The sequence below is a fragment of the Athene cunicularia genome (assembly GCF_003259725.1).
Source record: "Athene cunicularia isolate RWA chromosome 15 unlocalized genomic scaffold, athCun1 chr15_part1, whole genome shotgun sequence".
Classification (NCBI taxonomy): domain Eukaryota; kingdom Metazoa; phylum Chordata; class Aves; order Strigiformes; family Strigidae; genus Athene; species Athene cunicularia.
The window spans coordinates 14,562,110-14,585,394 of NW_020799121.1; the positions used below are offsets into that span (position 1 = coordinate 14,562,110).

At 44.0% G+C, this 23,285-nt stretch overlaps 1 protein-coding gene across 1 annotated transcript in view; it reads left to right on the forward strand.

Moving 5' to 3' along the window:
- Positions 1-23,285, forward strand: part of MYO1H (myosin IH) — a 52,862-nt gene that overhangs the window by 17,644 nt on the left and 11,933 nt on the right. The window contains exons 9-17 of the mRNA XM_026859988.1: positions 140-237; positions 17,097-17,255; positions 18,303-18,418; positions 19,380-19,578; positions 20,168-20,248; positions 20,687-20,866; positions 21,955-22,053; positions 22,362-22,475; positions 22,830-22,901. Coding sequence (XP_026715789.1) covers positions 226-237; positions 17,097-17,255; positions 18,303-18,418; positions 19,380-19,578; positions 20,168-20,248; positions 20,687-20,866; positions 21,955-22,053; positions 22,362-22,475; positions 22,830-22,901 — 1,032 coding nt within the window. The 5' untranslated portion in view covers positions 140-225. The remainder of the gene's footprint in view (positions 1-139; positions 238-17,096; positions 17,256-18,302; positions 18,419-19,379; positions 19,579-20,167; positions 20,249-20,686; positions 20,867-21,954; positions 22,054-22,361; positions 22,476-22,829; positions 22,902-23,285) is intronic.

Consider the following 23,285-nt stretch of genomic DNA (forward strand, 5'->3'; position numbering starts at 1 on the left):
CTTCATTCTGCACAGCCACGTGCTCTGCGGTTCACAGAAATATGCACGTGCACTTTAGATACACCACACGATAGATAATGGGGAATGAATGGCTAGATAAACCTGAAATAATTCAATAAATGTTCTGTCTTTATTTAAGCGCCTGTAGAAACTGCTTGAAGCTCGAGGTCTACTTTTTCGTCAGCTAATGTGTGTGGGACTGAGCGTGAGGACGGTGCAGCGAGGATGCCAGCAGAGGTAGGACTGCCTCTCCTTAGATCTGGTTACAAACACGTCAGGACCCTGTGGAAGAAAAAGGGAGAATACATTATGTGAATGTGAGAGTTGAGTATTCATTCTAACACTGTTTGGAGTCCGTTTTCTTTACGTTAGGTCTGTATCCATGCCTGTGCCCTACGGCAGGGAATGGCGCATTGCACAGTGGGGTGAAGAGATGGGAGAGGCTGCAGCAATGCAGGGAAGTTTGTAAAATTTAGTGTGTGAGCTGGAACCGCATTAAAGATTAATATGTAGTCTTAGCACCTGTTCCTCCTTTGTAGGATATCTGCACTTTTAATTTTTAAGCATGTCTTAGCCTCAGCCTGGGAAGAGAGATACTATAACCAAGAGAATATACATTATTAACCTTAAAGCTTTCAGCTCGAGTCAGCTCCTACAGCCTCTAACATTCCAGTTTCTCAACAAGCAGATGAGCACCCACCACCGGGTCTGCAACACTGGCACAGTCCTGGATTGGGCTGACTCCAGGGGCAGTTTTAATACAGCAGATGGATGCCCTCACTTATTTCAGTAGTTCGTAATTAACATACAATGCCTATACCAACTCATCAAAGATCACTGGTGCCTGCAACGTAATCTCAAGGAAGATACAGTTTCTAGTTCTTATCTTGGAAAAGTGGCCACTAAATGTATGCAGGTACCATAGGACAAAGTCCCTGACTCCCACAGTAAATTATTGATGGTAGTCATTAGGGTGAGAACGTTGTCTCCTAGCTAACTGCACAGTGTTACGAAGGACCTTAAACAAGTTCAAAGCACCTTTTGAATGGTTTAGCTGGAATAATTGTTAACAGCTGACTTTAACAGCATTCAAGATGGATACCCAGGTAACTTTAATTATTAGTGGCTATAGTGATAGATGTATTGCAGCTAGCTAGAGATGTAGTTCCATATGACATTTCTGTTAACTGCATTAGTAAATATTTGAGTAGTGCATTTCCATAGGCTAGATGATGGTATAATGATTTTGAAATAATACTTTTTATAAAGCACACAACTGATAGAATTCAGTCACCAATATCTAGACTCATTTCCAAAACTTCCTGGTGCCAAAGTGTGTGTTGCGTTTAGCTTGGACAATACGCCTTCAGCAGTAAGAACGACTTTTATCCTTGATGCCTGTGTATTCATAAATGTTCACTTTCTGTCTCTGCTGGCTAATTTAATTTAGTGGACTTCGACAAAGCAATTCCTTGGAAGCTGTGACAGGGGTGACATCTCACTTGCATGCTAATGAAGCCTTGACAGAGGAGATGACAGATGGAACTCCAGGATCAAACCAGCTACTTTTCTCCAACAAGATATTAAAATTCAGAGGTTTATAACAGCTCTTGCATTTGAGGTGCAGGGTTCTCAGTGTCTGCTGATGACTTTCTCTTGCCTTAGACTGTAGCAAAACTTCCAGGGAAAATTCTGTAAGACCTCTGTCGCAGTACTGCGTCACTAACACAGACTGTTTCCTTAAATAGTCCCGTTTAGTCTTTCTGAATTCTTAGGAAGTTCTGAAGCTGGCCATTCTGGTCGCATTCTTGGTGTGGCACTGACTCCAGTGATCTCCATCGAATTTCGTCAGAAAACCTGGTGACAGTTTCTGTAGGACAGACATGCAGGTAACATTGACAGTCTTGGTCCAGAGCTGACTCCTAAGCAGATGAATGACATGGTGAAATTTTCCTGATCTGCTTGGCAAACATTCTACTCGCTGCAAAAAAACATGGTTAATCCTCCATTGATTTATTGCGCTTCAGTGTGTGGAGACCTGCTCAAAGGAAAGAAGTTTTCTTTGCACCTCCTTTTCTCCTCTTCCCCACAGGAAATTGTTGTCTGTGTTTGGGAGGGACACTAGAGATCCCACTCACGATGTGTTTCGTGAAGGTCAGTTGTGCAGCAGAGGTAGTGTCTGCGGAGGAACCGTGGTTGAAAAGCTTGGCAGGGAGCTGCTCCATCAAGTGACGGGGCTGGAGAGAGTCAGCTCGGTACATGAGGAGAGGGAGGCCCTTGCAGGCTGGGGGGGGTTCCGGGAAGGAGTGACACTGTGTGGCTGGGGAGAGGTGCTGAAGCCAAGGTGGTCAGCTGGGAGCAGCGGCACGGAGCAGAGGTGGGAGCCAGGCTGGAGCTCTGCAGCTGGCACCGCGAAGCCCAAATGACAGAGCTCGATGCCGAAGCCAAAGAGAAGTAAGCAAATTATTCCCAAATAGAAGGTGACCAGGGCAGAACCTAATAGAGCATTTGAGCTGCAGATAGCAAGTCAGAGAGGGAAATGCAGTGACCAAAGGCAAGAGAGGAGTTAATTTTTAATTAACCATAATTAATTCCTTCCACATCTTGCGTCTGGCGATAGCACAGAGTGAAAGGAAGTAATAGTGGGTTTGCTTCGATGTGTCATAGTACCAGAGAGGGAGGCAAAGGGATCTATTTTAGTGAGTCAAAGTAGCGACTGCCAAACTCGGAGGTGATGTGGGTGTCTGGCTGCACAGTGATCCTGTTAAATCTGTTGGTGTTCTGCTTATTGCAACACTGAGGGCTTTTTCTTTTACTTTGTGTGTGATTTTCAGTGTTGCTACTCACTAGTGCATGGTTTAGCTGAATGGGAGACAGCAGAGCCCCCTCGTTCAGTGATCCAGGCTTAAATACAAGGATAGCCCATGGGATGTCCTAGGTACCTTGCCACTGAGGCTTTAAACTCATATAGGAATGAGGGCATTTCTTTTTAATAATAGTTGTAGAAGGCTCAAAAATAAATCCTCCTTAGGAAAAAAAAAGTATTTTATCCGATTTTAAAAAAAAGTAATTCTTATCTTTCGCTTTTAATGTATATTTGTTTGACAGATCCAGACTGATTAACAGCTTTTAGTAGCTGAGGGCTTTTGCAACCTTGCTGTGAAAGTTTTTCTTCCCACTGTTATGTTACAGTTATTAGGAAAAAAATCCCAAATGTTCATAGAAAAACTCATTTGCTCTTGCCAGATAACCCCACGCAGCTTCTTTAGCCCTCCTGGTGTTAAACCTGCTCCTTCTTTATTCATCCTCACAGAAAAAAAAAAAAAACAAAACCAGCCAGGACCTGCATTTTTCCTTTCCAAAAAACCCAAAACGGTGTTACCCTGCTCCTTCTCAATTTGTCATTTGGAAGGTCAGCTTTAAAGTCCATAAAATCAGCACAGTAATCCTAACAGGATCCGTGAGTAATTCCTCAGCAATAGCTTTGTGTATCCGCACCCCACGTTTCCCCAACTCTGGAGCCCTCGCGTTGTGCCAGTGCCCGGGTGTCCCCAAGCCTCTCGGCATGCCACCGGCTCCTCCTTCCCGGAACAGTTTATTAACTGGCCCTAATCTGTCGGGGACAGGAGCAACATCCTCCTATTTGCTGAGCACTGAATTCTGAATTTGCAAAAAGAGCTGCAAGGCGTGGAGGAATTTCTGCTATTAAAAATCCAGCTTGCTTCCCTCCCTGTGTGGTGTCAGCGAGCGCTGCGCTCGCGGCTCCGCCTGGGCTGGGGACACGCGGGGCTCTTCAGGGAGCGGGGGGAGATGTGGCCACCTGCCATGGAAATGGAGATTTTACAAACATAATGAAAGGCAAAACAAAGAAAACATTATCTACAGTGTGAGCTGCTGCGAAGCAAACAGCAACTTACATATGGCTTGGGCTTGGCACGGCCTTTATTTTTCCCCTTCGACAGGGCTCCCTATCTAGTTATTTACTGTATTAATGACACGAGACAGAATTACAGCAAACATTCCTCGCTGGGATAATTGTCCTTTCCTCCGGGGCTGGGACAGCCGAGTGCTGCCCAGAGCCCTGAGCAGAGCGATGGCTGCAGGTGGAATGCCAGAGCAGTTCCTGGCTGCTCCTTTCTCCCCACTTATGCAGCTTTTCTTCCACATCCTCTTTTAGCTCACCTCCTAACAGAAGGGAAATACTCACTTGGATTGCCAGGATAGTTTTCATTCGCTGTAAACAGTCCTCTGTGAAAAGAGATGTTCTTAGAGGAAAGATTTACAGGTTCATAAAGATGACACATACTTTTCCTCCAGACCCCTCTCTCTTTTATTTTTTATATGTAAAGCATTTACTTCTAAATCACTGTAGTTATTCCTACTTCCTCAAATAACATTCAGCTCCAAGTATAAAAACCAAGATAAATAATGTATAAAGCTACTTACGCCCTTGTATGTAACTCTTTAAAAGTTGTTCATTTTAGACAGATTTAATTTTCAAGTCAAGGAATATATACTTTAAAACTAACACTTTCAGGTTCAAACATGACCCTCCATCCAAGAATTTCATATCCCCTAATATGCAATATAGTAAAATACAAAAGCATCTGCTGATATATTGGGCTTACATTTGTTAGCCTGCAATGTTACCATCTAACTTTTGACAGCTATTACCTACCCTGTTCACTGAGGGGTTATTTTTTAAAAAATTCAAGCATTCTATACAAAAATTTGCTTGTAGCAGAGTATAGATTTCTGTATATTCATTCTTCTTTTATCGTTGTTAAGCACAAATAAAATAATTTCATACGGAAAACATCATATTTTATTCTTAAATACTGCCAGTATATTCAACCCAAACTTTCTTTCTTCCTATGAGAGGAAGGAGATTTTACAGCAGTTGCACTGCTGTAGTCATTTTGTTAAAGTCTAAGAAGCAAGTCATGTTTTGTTGCTCCTTTAAAACATGCCTCTTCACTTACCTGTTTTACCTATTTTAACAGGTTTTCCCCGTTTCAGATGATTAAGTGTCCCTGTGTCAGCCACTCAGTAGCCTTTTAACCATAAGAGCAAACAGCTGAGTCACCTCTGCCTCCAGCCTGCTCTGGTGCCATATCACACCCACAGTGGGTAGATTTGTGTTTCAGGAGGTGTGTGTGTGGGGGGGGGTTTTTTCCTGCTTGGTTTGCTCTAGGCTACCCTTTTGTAGCAATATGGAGGAAGTGAGGGTAAGTTCAGAGCTCTTTATAAGGTTTTATGCTAATTTGTGCTTTAAAATGAGGATTTCTGACTAAAGGAGGAGGGAGAGGTGTCTTGGCAAACTAGTACCTGATTTGCATTGTGTAGGTAGCAGTGATTTTCTGCTTTCTCAAAGGAAGAGTGGTAGAACTGTTTCTGGGGTGTTTTGGAGAGAATGGTGTGACCAAAGGAGGAGGGAAGGAGTTGCCTTTCACCTGCTTGGAGAAGAGAGGGATTTTGATTTTTTTTCTGAGCGGTGGAGAAGGGGGCTTGCAACACACACATCAGAATGCCTGGTAACTTCAATATCACTGCTTGAGAACCTTGATCCTCATCTAAAAACCAAAACCAGAGTAACTGCCATTTGGTGACTGATGCACGCAGCATGCTGGAGATCCCCACCACCACTTTTGTACTGGCTATGGAGTAAAAATAAATGCTCTAAGAGGAATCACTGTGCTGCTTCATTTTCCTTCTTCTCTGCCCCTATTGCTGTAACAAGTCAGCATCAGAGTGCTCACCTTTTCTCTCACTTGGTTTCAGAGCTGCAGGCAGTGATGGAAGCTCCTCACAGGTGCTGTGACCAGACCCTACCCTCAAAAATTGCTTTTGTGTGCTGGAAAGTATCATGAGGGGTAGCGAAAGGATGTCTTCTGAAGATAAGACCCTGTCTTTCCTTTGCATACACTTCAGTGTTCAATCTCTCCAGGCTCTTTGCTGCTTAATGCTGCAGGTGACTGCAAAGCAAATCTGTTAACCCCTCTGTGAGTGTGGGCTGTGGCGTGCGAGAGCCTCTCCTGGGTCTTCAGGTGGTAGTTTCCAAATGAAGCAAATATATGGCCTATGGGTAATGTCTTTGTGCTTGACTTTTGAATTTAAATGCTTGTTAGCAAAGTGTGCAAGGGTGTCCAGGAAAACTAAACCAAGGAAGGTCTGATGAAGATGTTTTCCGGATCAATTTGAAGGCTCGCTGTTTATTCCCAAGAGTGTTTCCCGCTCCGTTGTGGCTGCCTCTCCAGGCTCTGTTGAAATACTACACTTGCCAGTACATTTGCAACTGGGTAATGAGTCTGTGCTTGCAGCCTCCCCAGATGCACCCTCTGAGTTCCTCCTACCCGCGTGCAAAACTGCAGCCTTGGCATCTGATGCTACTTCAAGCCTGACAGACCAGGCCCAGAGCAAGTGCGTGTTCTAAATTAATGTGAGCATTCGGGTGACCTTTGCTGTAATCCATGTGAATCAGACCTTGAGTTGCAACCTCTGCAAGTTACCGTTGCCAAAGCAGCCCCTGGCTTTTTGGGGGGACTTTTGTGCAGAGATAAAGACTGGCTTTTGCTATGGGAACTTGAGTTGTAATCTTGTTTTGGACAGCGGTTTGTTGTCCCAGGTGATATTTGTCCCATCTGCTTTCGGTTTTGACAGTGGCTTGTCACCTCCTCGAGAGGAGTGATTACACAGGCCAGCTTCTCCTGGCTTGCTGATGCCTGAAGGATTTTATCATCAGGGTTTGGAATGTTGGAATGCTTCTATGGGAGATGTGATACCAATACTTACTTTATCAGTGGCCTTCTGGCTGTGTTCAGAAGTGGGTGTTTGGGTGCGGTTTTCCTCTAGTTCTCTCTTGTGACTGTCTTTAAGACTTGTAAATACCATCATGGTGAGTTAACATGTGCTTCAGTAAAACTTAGTGCTGCGCTAAGAGGTCATGAGTTTTTTCTTTTTTCTTTTCTTTTTTTTTTTTTTTTACCGTCTGGAATTGTAGTGTAAGAATGCAGATTTGTGATAGTGAAAACCCGAGCGTTCAAAGTATGAGAGGTTGGTTTTCTAGACTTCTGAGCAGCTGGTGCAGATGTGCAACCTGGCTGGAGGGCTGGACCTCCTGCCCACACCACCACGCCGCTGGGAGAGGTTGCTCTGCCTCACTTTCTTATGCCAATAATGATGTGCTTGCTCTGAGCAGCCCAAGCCCTGGTTGAGACCAAACAAGCAATAATTATAAATACAGATGGACTTCAACCTAATCCAGGCAGAGGAAATACCTGTTACATCTTCCATGTAGCTTGGTTAGGGTGGGTTGGTTGAGGTTTTAAAAATTTTTCCGGAGGTGGCCCTGTCCTGCTCTGTGTTCTCTGTAGTTATTGGAGCAAAATCAAGGTCTGAAATGTGCTGTGCCCAACACAGAAGGCGTCTTAGCAAAGCGTCTCTGTTCATCTGCAGGACTCTTGAATACGTGAGCTTACTGTTGTTTAATGCTACTCTCCCTGTAACATAGGGACTGTCCTTTTCCTTCCTAGAAGTTGAATAAATCTGCTCTCCCTTATTTCAAGAAGCTTTAACTCTGAATGTTGGCTTTCCAGCTCAGAATGCTGTGCTCTGTTAGCTTGGGAATATGGTTTATGGAGCTTATCAGCAATTTGTGCTTTCTAATAAGGTGTCCTATTCTGCAATTAATAACGATTCAGGATTCATTAAGGAGCTGCCTCTGGTCCAGCCAGCAGCCATAAATCTAAGCATGTCAGTGCTGAAGAAGACTGTCATTTTTATCTCAAAAGTGATGCCTGAGAGAGAAAGCGGTTACGTATCTGCGTTCTGGCCTGACGGGATGTGTAACTGGATTTTACATGTTTTTAAATTTCCCGAGTGAGGTGCGATTGCTGTCGCTTTCCTTGCTCAAGCTAGCAGGCCTGGGGTGCAGGGGCCAAAGCAGAGCTTTGGGCAGCAGCTCGGCTGCATGCCGAACAGGCTGATAAAGCAAAACGATCTTTCCGAGCAGTTGTTAATGGGTTTGTCAATTAAAAGGTTATAAAGAAGTGGTTTACGCTTTAGGTCAGGTGCCTGAATGCCTTGGTGCCTGCTGACAGCACTGGTGTAAACTGGAATCCTGGAGGTGAACTGGGAATTTTAGGGTGAGGAGAGCTGGTTTTACTAACCTGGTCCAGAAGAGCAGGCTCCCTGGCACTAATGCAAAATTTGAGCTGCTCATATTAACCTGACAGGCAATTGTTTTATTAAAGCTGACGTGCTGAATGGGACTCTTTTAATGATATTCTTTACCTGTCTCATTGTGTTAAAGTGGGGAGAGGGGAAGGGGGGGGGAAGAGGAGCGAGCAGGGCGAGCGATGGCAGGTGGAACTGAACATCAGCACCGGTTTCATGCCTTGAACCGCCCGGCGCAGCCGATGTAGACCCCGCGTAACAAGAAAGAGTTGCTAAGAACAAATCTCTATTGTTCCCCGTCATCTTTAAATGAGTGTCAAAGTAGGCAGGGGGGCTTTGACCGTTAACCGCACAATTTAGCCTGCCTGTTGTGTCCGGCAGCCCCCACCGCCTTGGAGTTTCTCGGATGAGAAAAGGCGGCCTCAGCCCCTTATAAATGGGCCAACTCTTCTCCTTTGTGTGCAGACTGCCCAGTGTGAAATCTGCAGTGACGTTAAATGTTTTCTAATGAATAATTACTGAAAGGAAATGTAGGAATATATGTGTAATGGATTGTAGCGCATTAAAATGTTTTATTTTGGGCACAAAAATGTTGTCCTTCACCAGCGCTGCGATTGTTTCAGGAAGCCTTTTGTGGGGGTTTGATTCTCAATGGATTATCTGTGAGCGCTCGCATTTCAAATAGAAATCAAAAGGGTCCTTTGGCAAACTAATGTTTTTCAAAATGGCAGCCATGAAGCCCATTTAGTATTTAAAGTTTGGGTTTTAAAGAAATGTTTGAACTCTGGAGATTTTCTCACTTTTTTTCTTTCTTTTGATTTATGAAAGTGAAGTGGTTCACCTCGACCTCTCCTCTATTGAGAAAGACAGACAGTCACCCTTTAACAAGTCTATAGCAGACTGTGCCCTGGAGACAGACAAGAGGCCTTAAGAACTGTTGGCATTTCCCTAGGCTGTTGATTAACCTTAAAACCCTCTTATTCTGTATTCTTTTGAAAAGAAATTAGGTTACAATGTGTAAATTTTTCTGCAGTATAATTGTATTTATGAGTTCTGTTGCCTTGAAAAGTGTGTACAGTAGGGCAAGACAGCTCAAGTTCCTCGTTACAGACCCAAGACATCATTTTTCCACGGTGGTGCTGCTGCTTTTTTTCAAGCACAGTCAATACATGGCATTTCAGTTTTGTTACAAACGGGGAGGAGGTTTCCAGGAGCCAGTCTCACTGAAATATCTAAAAATCATCTCGCCTTTTTGTTGACTTCGCAGTCGAATGACCGTAACTTGGTCGCTTGGTGGAGATATGGTCTGCTTTAATCTGGTTTATGTGCAGTTCTCATTTATCTGCAAATTACCCTGAACAGATTAATTTTTATGAGCCACACCAAAGTTTTCACAGGAGGAGGGAAGTATTTCCCCGTCGCCCCGAGCTCGCTGTTACTGTCGGGTGGTGAGGTATTGCTCCAAGCCCTGTTGCTCCAAGCTCCAAGCCCTGTGTTGCTCCAAGCATATACCTCTTTGATGGTTTGAGTTCTCTTTGGGGATGAAGGGATGGGGTCCAGGCTCCTCCTGGAGCAGACACCATGCAGGCAGCTGCCCGTAGCCCCCTTCCAGCAGCCCTACGGTATGCTGTGATCTTGACCTTGAGGTCACTGCTGGAGCTGAAGGAAGAGACGTGACTGCCGGGGCCTGTCCGTGCTCTCCTGCTGACCTTGCCAGGCAGGCTCTTGCAGAACATCTTTCTTAACCACTTTTTATGGTCAAGCACTGTCGCTGCCTTTTTGGCCAACTTCTCTCGAGAGCCTTAGGTGGAGCAGAGCCCGAGGGGTTTGTTTCCTTGTAATCCTCGCCGTGCTGCTGTCCAGTTTTCAGGCCTCTTAATGAGCAAATTCCTGTTGTGCACAGGGGTGCAGGGCTGGGTCAAGGAGCGCTGCTTCTTGCAGTAAATGAGTATTTCCAAAACAGAGCTCTGACATTTTGAAAGGAATCTGTACTAGCAGCGTTGCTCCAGGCTCATCTGCCCTGCACAAGCCTGAGACTCTCATGCTTATTTTAAATCTCATACCTATTTTTTCAGTCGGATGGCTCCAGAGATGTCTGCTTGCTGGGCTATGTTCCTGTGGCACAAATTCTATTTGTTTACATCTCAGGGGTGTAACAACAGGAGAACAGGCAAAAAGGTCAAATGTTTGGTATCGCAGCAGATTTCCTAGGACGCCAGCTGGAGACAGAGCCAAACAGGCAGGCTGAACTGTGCTTAGGATCGCTGCATGCGGCGTTAGATAAGGCTCTGAGTTTCAGAGGGGGTGGGAATGGGCTGTTTTGTTGCAGAGGTCATAACACGTGTGTTCTTGTGTATCTTTCCATTATCAAAACCTGGTTCTGTTAGGAAATAGATTGTTCTGAATAAGCTGTCTGTTAAACAGATGTTTCTTTCTCCTTTCCTATGGAAGTATACCTTATTGAGGTGGGTTTTTTTTTATTAAGTTTTGAATGTTCAGAATCAGTATTTATTAGCTGAGGATAAGTCAGAAGTGCCTTTGCCTGACTCAGCTCCCTGGATCATACTCTTTGCCTGTCTTCCTCGGTGACTCTGAGCCACGAGGTAAGAGATCTGATTTCTGAATGTTGCTGTAAGACCAGGGGGAGATATCTTGCGGTGCAGGAAGGGTTGTTCTTCCACTTCTGTAGACCCTGATCTCACCAGGAGTCCCTTTAGGAGGACACTGTCATTATTCAGTGAGGTTGGACTTGGGAGTGAAGCTTCTTAAAACAGGGAGATCTTTACAGGATTGAAAGCATCATCTGGAGGATGGTTGAACAGAACTGAGAGGTCACTTGCTGCTGCTCGTGGACCACCAGCTACTCAAACGGAGGGGTTTTATTTTGTTGGCAGTTGTTTATGCAGAGAAGCAATCATAATTAAATATTGGTTGTTGTCTTTGGCAGCTGGGCAGAGGGGGAGAAGGAGCTGGCATCCTTTGGGAGTTAGCAGCAATCGGAGTCCAACCTGAGAAGTCATTTTTGGGGAGAGAAACTGGCTGTTGCAGATGGGGGGAAAAAAAAAAAAAAAAAAAGGGGAAAAAAAAAAAAAAAAAAAAAAGGATAATCCGTGAAAACTTCAAACTGCACATTAAAATGGGTTTTGCAGTGACCTCTAGTGGGGAGCCAAGCCGGGAAGTGAGGATTCAGTTGAAGAGTGGTGGAAATTTGTGCCTGGATTTGCTCAAATTACCCATCAGAAAGGTTAGAGTCCATTGCTTGTCTTCAGTCTTTTAGCGAGATCTTAAAATCTCATCAAGCGGTGCCGTCGGCACAAACCTCCCAGCGGCTGGAGCGCTGACAGCGTGTTAGATAATTCATTAAACGCGAGGATGTTAGCATCCCTGCCCAAGGAGGGAGGCGAGCAACCAGCCCGACACATGATACTTGGTGTCAGTGGGCCTTAACTTCAGCCCTGTTAACTCTTTACGGAAGAAGCACGGGGTGGAGAAGGATTGACGGGAGATGGCACGCTGCAGCGGGGGGCGTGCAGGTAACGGAGGAGGCATGTGTGAAATAAAAACATCTCTGAGTTTGTAGGGTGCTGGTAAGGAAATCCAGCATCTCTGGCAGGTTGGGATGGTTTTTGGGGAGGTGGGATGGAGGATCCCCGAGAAGACTTTTTTTTTTTTTTCCCCCTGCTCTTCTCATGGGATTTGGTGGCCTTATGGGTAGACTCAACACATCTGGAGTTGGGTGGCTTGCGTGGCATTTTGCTATAACTAAGGGTGCTCGCCTGACTACGTGTGTAAAAGGCTGCTTGAAAGATATGCTGGGTGAGGTAGTGCCACCCGAGGCTCTTGCCTCGTGTTTGTATTTGCATGTAGCATGGTTGGTTTGTGTGTTCTAGTGCTTCCAAAACAGCAGCGGCATCATAACTGATCCTCCTCTTCCCCTGTACATTCATCTCTTCTATTCTGTGGTGTTAAACCAAAGAAACAGTGACAGTTAACTTTGGAGCCTGTTAAAAAATGAAGTTCTGAGCCTCTGGCAAAGATAAGTAATAATTTTTGCAAACTTTTAAAATTTTTTTTAGAAAATATGTTTTTCTATCTGTTCCTCGCCAAGTCCTGTTTGTTTGTTACAGACTGGTACAAACTCTGTCAAAGAACTAGCCTGTTGCTTCTGGCCTTATTTTAGCCCTTTTTCACGAGCTGCCTATCTCATGAATTTACGTTGTGATCTGACAAAGTTCCTTGTCGTTTCAGTGTTGAGAGACAAATCCCTGTGGGAAAAGGAAAAAAAAATCCTCATTGTAGCGAGGGAGAGATTTTCTGATAGAGCTTGCATCTCAGTAGGCAAGAAATAAATCTCCTGACTCTTAAATGTTGAGGAAAGGAAAATAATCCTTTAAAAAGAGCAGTGTCTTGCTGGGGTAATGTGCACTGATGAGTCCTGGGGGGTATCTCTTACCGTTGGTGATGCCAGGTAAGCACAAAACTTGGAGTAAACTTCCAGAAATGGGGTGGGGGACAGGCCAGTAAATGGTACTGGGATAACAAAATTGCCTTACCTCAGCAACAGCAAAATACTGTGGAAAATCTGAACACAAAGTAGCCCAGAAAAGAGTACGGGATTTTTGTCTAACGGGGAACAGTGTCACTTACCAATTAACATACGAGTGAGAGAATTAGGTTAAGGAAACCTGATCAGGTGGATGGCCACTGTGGTTTCAGGCTTATTCTTTCATGCTTCCTGGCTTGGAAAGAATGTAAAAGTCGCTTGTCCGGCTTGTCCTGAGCTCTCTCTCAGAAGGGCAAACCCACCTTAAGTTGTCTATACTCCATCTTTCTTGTAAAATGACAAACTCTAACCTTGTCAGGCAGCCGCTGTCCTGTTACCAAATTGGAGTGGAAAAAATGAGTATCAACTGTTTGGGGGGAAAAATAAGGGGAAATAGTTCTGACTGTGATATGGTTTGAGTTCTGTACTGCCTTAGGTCAATTCTCAAAGCTTTCAGTTTAAATTCTTTGTTTGGCCTGGTCCAGGGTATCTGTAGAGGAAGGTGGGTTTCGGGGCATTATTATTTTGATTAATACCGTGTGTATATTTTGAAAGTGAAGCTGTTCACGTGTTCTCTTTGCTTGTAGTAATTCTGCCAAAAAACCTGCTTTACCCTCAGGAGAAAAGATCAGATGATTCCTTACTCAGACTGTCAGAAATAACCTGAAATAACTGACAGCTGAAAGAAAACAACAGTCGAGAAAGACAAGGAGGTTTCGTATCCCATAGCCCTAAAAGAGGTGATAGGGGATGCTCCAGACGAGACTGGCACGTTAACGTGGGGCAGTCGGACACCGCGGGCGTATGCATGTGGCGTGGCAGCAATGTCTGGGTAGGTCTAATTCAGGATGGAGTAGTTCTGGTGCGTTGGTGCTGGTCTGGTACTGGAGGCTGCTGACTCTGAGCGGTTGCCACGTGTGCCAGGGTAGGTATCTTGATGGCTTGCTAGAGAAACACCGACTGTGCGCAGGGCAGAGGGTCCGTCGGAGGCCATGTTCCTGCAGGCAGGCCAAAGCCTCTGCTTTCAAAATGGATTTGCAATTAAATTCGAAGACATTTCTTACCTGGTAAAACATGCTTAAGTTGGAGAAGTCATTCAACAGCCCTGGCTTCGTAGGTTTGATTGCTCTTAATTCTCTGTCACTGGATACTGATTTATTACAGCCTGAGCATGCTTCATTTGAGAGATGCACATCTTTACTGGTCTGCCATGATGATAAATTCCTTCTGTTCCTGACCCGGAGCTAACAAACAGCTGCTCTGCTAAGCCTGATAAATGCTCAGGCAGCTTGGTCAGGCCTTAAGAAGGTTGTGTGCCCTCCCAGCCTGGGCAGGTCAGCCCTGCTGGTAGGGGCTGGGCTCCACGCTCGGCCGCCCTTGTAGTGAGATCAAGAAAGTCAGGATGATTATGACCGAATTTTCCCCACTAAATGATGAAGAAGGTATTGAGGCAAAAGAAATAATAAATATCTGTCTCTAAACTTTGGCATTTTATTTATGAAATGTATGCTTGTGTTTGTTAGATAATAATATTAACCTCACAGCAAATTATATGGAATAGATAAAGTGGTTTTTAGAGGAAAAAAAACCCCACTTGTCTTTTGGTAACAAAAAACCTGCAGACTGTGCTGCTAAATAATATTGAATGCTGCTTGGATGGGATAGACAGTTAACAAAAATGATTCCTCTGGTAATTTGCACTATAGCTGCCCATTTGTCTCATTTGCCATACAGTGAAGTTGCAAGATCGCTAAAAACGCTCACAGAATAGATTTTTTTTTTTTGAATTGGATATTACCATGGCAACCATGCTCAATACAAACCCAGGTATGACTGAATGTTTTGTCATCTGTATTAGTGCAGAACGGAGAGACTGAAATGATTACTATTATCCCACTTAATACTGCACTCTGAAAAGCCATTCTGTCAAGTCTTCCAATGGTTTTGCAAAGCTGTAATAATCTTTTTGAGAGATGTCACGACTACTGGGGTGACTAGTGGTGTGGGAACACCAGCACTAGCAAGTATTGGACAGGCCACTTGGTTTAGAGGCAAGTGTTCAGAATGGAAGTTGTAATGACCGTGACTAGTAGTGTGAATACCTCTTAGATTCTTGAAGTTCGTAGAATCAAATTAAATGTTTAATAGGACAGTGAATAGGAGATTATTTTTAAACTCTTTCCTCCCTCCCCTGTGTTCTTCCCCATGTAAGTAGTGGGGGGCTGCACAGATAATCAGTTTGAGAAGCTAAGTCACCCTTTATATTGTCTTCCAAACCAACAGAACCTGAGCTAAGGACTGGCATAACAAAGGGATAAAGTATGTCATGTGCAGAGGAGAGAGAAAAAAAAAAAAAGGCTATTAATATTAAAAGGGAAAAATGTAGGTATCTTTCTGTCCTCAGAAGGAGGAAGTGATCACAGTCACACCATGGCTGAGGAGGAATGAGGGATGCTGCCTCTTCAGCCTGGAGCTGGTAACACCGTCACCTGGAGGCAGTGGATGTAAAAGGCAAAAAAGTAATTGCTCGTATGTGAAGTTAGTGCAGGTATGGTTTATTTTTAAACTATGATAGGATTTAAATAGTATGCTTTCAGACTATTTTCCTCTCTGGAGTATTGTGGTGATGTTACTGCTGAATCTAAATCTCAAAGCTCAGATCTCTTTCAGTGCGATAAACAGATGAATGTAAAGAACAGGCTGTGCTAAAAGTGAGACTAACATTAAAATTCCTCTTTGAGCTGACTCTTCTGAAGTTCACTCAGTCATAAAGAATATTGTGCTTTGCTCTTGACTGTAGTGAAACCCTGCTTCTAAATCCACCAAGCCTTAGTGTCCAAAGTGCTTTCGTCTTTTACTAGGGCTGTGCAGGCTTATCCCAAAAGCCTAACCCCAGAGTCAGGGTTTGCCAAAGCTTAGCAGAAACATTGTGCCTATTTACAATTTGAAAAGCTTCTGCTTAAAAAAAAAAAAAAAAAAAAAAAAAGGGGGTGGGTGGGAAGTGATGTGGCACTGCATAAACAGGCCATCACCCTCCTTTTAATGCTTGTTCAAAATTTTACACACAATCACACAATCTTCTTGAGCAGTGGAGCAGCAAAACATAAAAAGCCAATGTCATGAAGGGCAGGATGAGAATAGCAAAGGTGCTGGGCTTGTGTGCACGTCCCTGAGCCTGAGGAGCTGCTCTGTGTGTTCAGCTGACGGCTGCTCAGCCAAATTTCTCTCCCTTAATTTGCAAAGCCTGGGAACCCTAAAAGGTAAGCTGCTCAGAATGTCTTAACTTCATTTCGGTCATAAAGGAAGTATTTTATGCGTTAAGGTAGGAATTTTTCTCTGAACTGTGTCATCCTGGTGTCTTTAAGAAGCAAACAAAACAAAACAACCCACAACTGAAAACACCATGACACGCTTATTACTATAGAAAAAAAGAATATCCTGTTTGTCTATTTGCTAGCATGAAATTATCAGCTCGATTAAATTGAATAAAAAGCATGAAATTTATTCTTACAGCCTGGGAAACAAGCACTCGATCCTCAGCGGTGACTATTTTCAGGATAAGGTCAACTTCCACCATAAAGAATGGGCAGTGGAGTGTGCAGAAGAGTTACGTTATGTCAAGGACATCCTTTTTGCATCTTTCAGCCTCTTGAGAAAGAGGAGGTGCTGTGTGTACTAGTAAAGGTTTAGCTGGTTCTCCAAATTGCTTTTTGATTAGTTCTAGCAGCTTGGTGGCCTCCCCGCTCCCTGCCCAGGTCTCTCGCTGGCGTGTGGAGACATCTGCTGCCCGACCCTGAAAGCTGACTTGGATCTGCTCCTGGAAGGCAACAGGAATAATGAAGCAGTCTTGTGCAGAGTGGTACTCTAGGATTAATCTTTTTTATTTCCCTAAAGGTCAAGTCAAATGCTGCTTTTTCTGGAGAGTCTCCATTTCCACAGCTTTATCTGTATGAAGTAATTGCAGGTGGTGTTAAAAACTATTTGTCTGGCATCTTCCACTGTTAACTTCCAGCTTTGTGCTTGCAACTGCTTTGTCTCGGCTGAGTTAGTGGAGTGTCCCAGATGGTAACGGCACATCCGGAGCTGGGTCTGTCTCAACTGTTGTGTTAGTGAGGGTGCCTGGAAGCTGTGGTCTTCCTCTCACGTCATGGGAGTGAGTCTCAGACATCTTGACTGTAAAGAAGCTGGAAAGCAGAGTCTCATGGTGTGAAATTGTCCTCTTTGGGAAAGGTGTTGTTAACAGCTTGGATAATAATCTTCTGGCATTACCACTGTGCAAGGTTGATCTGGCCCTGGGGTGTGGGGAAGGACTTAGCTGACCCTTGGGGTCCTGATCTGCTCTCTTCTAATTCTGTACCATACAACCTCTGTGTTGTAGAAAGAAGAAGTGGAAGATAACACTGATGAAAACATGGAAGGGGCTCTGATAGCCCGGGACAGAGTCGGGGTGCAGGACTTTGTGCTTCTGGACTCCCACACCAGTGAGACTGCTTTCCTGAACAACCTTCGTAAGCGATACCAGGAGAACCTCATCTACGTAAGTGCTGGTCGTGTTTGTTCTTGGAGCTACTGACAGTGAAATGTCTCCAAGTGTGTGTGTGGGGTGTATATGTGTGTGTATCAATACAGGGAATGCTTTCCCAGCTTTAGTTTTGTTGTGCTCTGAGACACATTGCTACATGTCAGTAGTACTCAGCAGAATGATCGCCCAGTAGTAGTCTGACTACTTTAGCTAATGAAAATACAGTCTCAGCCTGCTGGGTTGCCTTGCAAAGATCCAAACCATATTCAGTAAATAGCATTTCACACTCCTGTTCCCTTACTGCCTTTGCAGGCAGGCAGCACTGAGCGTGGTGTCTGACTTGTATGAGAAGTGCTGACTACTCCACGGTGCAAACTAAGATGACTTCACAGCCGTGTCTATTTTCTCAGAAGCCCAGGGTTATACCTGGGCTTACAGGAGTGACAAGTAGTATCTAAACACGTCCTTTGTCAAATGAAGACTGATATTTGTATAGCACTAATGGAAATAATTGAAAAGAAGGTAGAACCAGGAAATTCGGATATGCTGAAAATGTATTCAAATAAGGGAAAATGCAATGTGTCCTGAAACATGTTATTTACTCACCTTTCACAGTCAAGAAGGAATTTTCTCTGTTGCACAGCTGTCTAAGGGACAAACAACCTACTTGGCTTTCCTTCACAGCATTAGTTATTGTGATTTTTGTGAAACAGAGTTGGGTTAGTAAATGCATTATGATGTCAACTTTAAGTAGGAAAAAATAAATTCCATAAGCATCATGAGATATCAAAACCTTGTATATAGCAGACTCTAAGCTTGATTTTTATTGTTCAACTCCACTCTTAACTAGATTTGGCAAGAGGTTTGGTGTTGGCTTTGAAGCAGTAGCACCTGTGGGGTGGCTTTGCTTTGCTTTTATTTTTCCCCTCCCTCAACAAGTTCTGTACCATCTTTTTCAGTTGTTCTTGCATGATGTCATGATGTAGTTGGCCCCTTCTTTTGGGAGCTGTTGTTGTGGTGATGGAACAAGTTTCCCACCTGTATGTGTTCTTTCCCCTACAGACTTATATTGGTACTCTTCTTGTATCTGTCAACCCTTACAAAGAGCTGGATATCTACACAGTGACACAGATGCAGCTTTATCGAGGGGTAAACTTTTTTGAACTGCCACCACATCTGTAAGTAGAACCCTGAGGATTTCAGCTTATATTGAAAAATTGGGTTTTTTTTCTGTACTGCTGCTTACTAGCAACAAGGATGTGTACCCACAGTCACTAGGTCTGGTGAATGCTGATATTCTTATCTTCCTGTAGGTAAGGATGGATTTGTCTCTGTCTTCTAGCTGACTGTGAGAATAAAAGGGAAACAAAAGGATTGCAGGAGTGATGTTGGGGAGAACACAGGGGAAGAGTTATCTTGAGGATAACTGTCCAGACTAGTGCTCAGTGTGTCCTCCTTATTACACGTGGTCTAGTCCAACCGCTGCCTGACTGTGTCTCTCTGTAAGTCAACACCTTTTCCTTCAGTTGGCCAAAACACCAACCACTTTGCCTCGTCCTCTGAGGCCCCGTGTTGGTGCAGGCAACCACAGCACTAGTACATGGCTCATGCACAGCCTCTTCTTGGACTTCCCAGGAGAGGAAGAAACCTGAGCTTCTGAACTCGGAGCTGAAAGGGTTGGAAGTTCTTGGGTGGTTTGCCAAGTAGGTTTTTCTTTCTTCTTTTTCCTTTTCCTGCTTTAAGTGGCATGTTGGTGAAGGCTCTGCTATTGGTTGTCATTTATCTGTCTCTTAGCAGCAGAAGTTGAAGTCTTCCCTTTACTGGAATCAAAACTGGCTCCTCTATTTGGAAGAGGGAGTCCCTGCTCTGTATAAACTGTATTCACCAGGAAAACATGCAGCCTATATAAATCCTACAGTAACAGTGGGGGGAAAAAGAACAAGCCCTGTCAGTCCCTCAAATACAGACCGGGTTTTTACTATGAGACCTTGAGTAAGACCTATGTTTTGAGCTCTGCTTTCCCGTCATATCCAATACTTGTAATGTTAGATGACGAGTAAGTACTTCTGATACCCTGCCTCCTGTTGCAGTTTCTAATGGATGCTTCTCCTCTGAATACTTCTTGTGATCCTTGTTCAGATATGCCATAGCTGACAATGCCTACCGGGTGATGTGCAGTGAGTACAACAACCATTTCATCCTCATCTCCGGGGAGAGTGGGGCTGGGAAGACAGAAGCATCCAAGAAGATCTTGCAGTATTACGCAGTAACCTGTCCAACCACAGAGCAGCTGCAGATCGTCCGTGACCGTCTCCTACTTTCCAATCCCGTTCTCGAGGTAAAAACTAAAGGGAGGTGCAAAATGCAGGAGGGTTGGCAGTGATGACTTCACTGTGCAAGACTCTTCATGCAAGTCTGCACACCTGCCCCCAGTAATGGCCTCCTGTTTTACATGGCTTTGCACCTGCATGTATAACATAAATAACAACATAGATTTGACTTGCACAGCCTCTGAGAGAATTCTTTGGATTTAATAACACTATATGTTTAGAAATTTAAGCTTGGGCTTTATAATGAAAGATAGCTGAAACCTGGAAATATAAGAAAACTACAGCATACAGTCGTTCCTCATGGCTTCAGTTATAGGTCATATAAGAAAGAGCAATAATTTGTTTAGCTGAATTCCACCTTTAAAACTAGGGAAATATATTTCAGAATCATAAAATCATTTAGCTTGGAGAAGACCTGAAGATCATTCAGTCCCACCATAAACCAAACACTGCCAAGCCTGTATTTCTTTAATCCCACTAAATGCAGTAGTGGGACTCGGCTGATGCAGCAAGTCTTTATTTCTGGAGCTTTGGCCTACTGTGGGTGTCAGGTTCTCGGTAGGTGTGAAGCATCTTAATCTATCTGTTTGTCCATAGGCTTTTGGAAACGCAAAAACTCTGCGTAATGACAACTCGAGTAGATTTGGGAAATACATGGATATCCAATTTGATTTTAAGGTGAGAACAAACTTAATGGACCGTTATTAAAACGAGCTGTATCAGTGAATCTCTTGGACACTTACCAGACAGCAGAGGATTTATTAAAACTTACACTGCAGATTTCTGACCCTGTTTTTACAGGCGTTGCATTTTGCGAGTAAAGTGACTTGTTATAGATCCTGAAAGCTTCCTACATTGCTGGCACTACCGCTAGCACTCGGTAGAAAGCGGATATAAATTGTTGTAAAGCACAAGTTACACTGGAGAGACGGCAAACGCTTTAGATACAGCTTGTACTGTTGTTGGATACTAACTCTTAAACACAAGATGGCAGATGAGTAACAGCGGAAACGTGCTTCTCCTGACACTGCTCCTTGTTCCTAGATGTGGAGGAACGGCTGTCACAGCGATGTTATTTTGTCTCTTGGTGCTGATCTGACTGCTTTGTTCTGCCAGGGAGCTCCAGTGGGAGGGCACATCCTCAGTTACCTAATTGAGAAATCCAGAGTTGTCCACCAGAACCACGGAGAAAGGAATTTCCATATTTTCTACCAATTATTAGAGGGTGGAGACAAGGATCTTCTTTGCTGGCTTGGACTGGAGCGCAACCCCCAAAAGTATGCATATCTCATCCAGGTCAGTGAGAACTTATCCACCTCTCTGTATCTTACATCTCAAACTGTAGGGATTGCAGATGCAGCTTTCCTCAAGTACTGAGCACACTGCTGAGCTGCTAAGAGATGTCACGTTACAGCAAAACTGCCACGCAGGTTGGTTGCAGACACATTTACTCCGAGGTTGCCGGACACCGTTCTACCCTGGGTGCTTGTGTGGCAGGAGCTGTTCCAGCTGTGATGGCCTAAGGATGCAAGTGATAAATGGCTTATAAGGGGTAATATCTTTTATTGGATCAGCTGATAGAGTTGTGGGGGCAGAAACAAGATTTTGAGCAACCTGACCCAGTGACACCAAGTCCATCAGAATTTAAATTAAAAAAAAAAAAAAAGTCACTTTCACCAGGTCTCTAATTAATTGTGTGTTTCCCCATGTTCTGCGTGTGCAGAATGGCTCTCTGCTGCCATCTGGGCTGCTGCTGGGAGGATGGAAACTCTCTTAAGCAAATGTCAGCAAACCATTTGATGACCCAGGTCCCTCTGCTGTGGTCAAGACACCTCCTGACTTGTGAGCACTCTGAGCTACTAAACAGCAGAGCACTGTCTCTCTGCAAGTTCTGCTTTGTATAAGGGCATCTCTTCTAAGTCTCCTCTGTCAGGACCTGGATTCTCAGGATTTATGGACCTCATGTTAGAGAGGTTTACAGGTGTGGTTATGCAGTGTACAGCTCATTTCGTAGCAGTGCTCTGTTTCCTTTCTTCCTTGGTAATGAAGAAGACCTGGGCAGAAGATGATATTGCCATAAAAATGGCAGATGGCTATAAGCTCAAGCTCTTCACAAGACACAGACATTTTATGGTAATCACTATCCAAGCTCAATGCTTTAAATTATCTAAAGCTTTAAGTGTAAGCTGAAAGATCTGATCAAATGAGCCACTTCCAGGATCAGAAGGAGTGAGATAAACTTTCTAGCTAGTTGCAGACTGCATCTATACAGCCTGGAAACTGGAAATGAAAGTAGTATGCCCAGTAGCCTGCTATGTTTGTGGCTGACAATAAAATTGCCTTGCCAATTAATTGTACTAATTCATCTTTCTCTTACTCTATAGGGTCGATGTGCCAAAGTGTTTTCTATTAATGACAAGAATGACTGGAAAATAGTCCGCAAAGCTTTTTCTATCATTGACTTTACTGAAAAAGATATAGAGGTATGGTTGTTAAATGGGACTGAGCCTACCAAAGGGAATTTAACTCTTTACTTAAAAGTGATGGAAGCAGTCTTGCTTGGGAGAGGTGTTAGGGGTGGAATAGGATGTTATTTTGGGGGGATTGAGGGAGTGGGTGGGTGAAGAGCTCTGTCCCTTGGTACAGCCTGATGGCACCTATCTCTGAGGCTGGCTGGCTCGTCTCCTTCCACCTAGCCAATATTCTCTTTATTAAGGTGCATAGCAAAGGTTAGCCCCATCCCATGGAACTGTGGGAACCTCTTTTCTAACGGCGTATCTCTCGTTATTAGCATCTCTTTGGAATTGTTGCTAGTGTGCTGCACCTCGGGAACATTCAGTTCGAAGAAGATAGCAATGGACACGCCATCATTCGTGATGGCACGCAGATCAAATGGATTTCAAAGGTATCTCTTCTGAGATAGTGTCGGTATTACAAGTGCTTTGAAGAGAGCCTTAACCTTGCTGTGTTTTCCTCTTAAGGACAAAAACATCTGTTCCCAAAAGCAGAGGGATTGCTCTATAAATAAATGCCCAGCTCTTGTTATAAGCTGTCTTGAATCGCTGGGCCCCCTTCACTCTGTAGCACATCTCTGAAACTTCCTTACTTACCGTTGCTCAAAGATATGAGCACAGGGAATGAACTGGGGGGTTACGCCCTACTGATCACACAATACTGCTTATTTAAACAGTCTCCTGCTGGCTGTACTTTGAGTGCAAGTATTTCTTTTTTCTTTTTCTTTTCTTTTTTTTTTTTTCAGCTACTGGGTGTGCACTTGTCCATTCTGCAGGAATCTCTCACCCATCGGAAGATCGAAGCCAGATCTGAAGAGGTATCAAGTAGTTCTGTGTAACCCCAGGCAGCTGGGAGACCCCCTGGCTAGTGGTGGTGACAGAGGAGGAGCCCTGTTCTTAGCAGCGTTACAGTCAAAACAGATCACTCTGGCTGTCTCCCTCCTGTGTATCCCCTTCCTCTTCTAGCCTGACACATTGAACTAAAACATATTTCCAGTATTAAAGTTTTACTGCTGAACAAGGTAGTAACTCTGAAAAACCTAGGAACAGGGACCTGCAGGCAGCCCTATATTTAAGCCAAACCATTTCCTTTTGTTCAGTCCCTAGAGTGCTTCCTGGGAAACTGGGCTGCATAAACAGAGAAAAGCACTGGTAAAAACTGTTCCTTGAGTAATTTGTACCAACTGTAATAAAATAAAAGT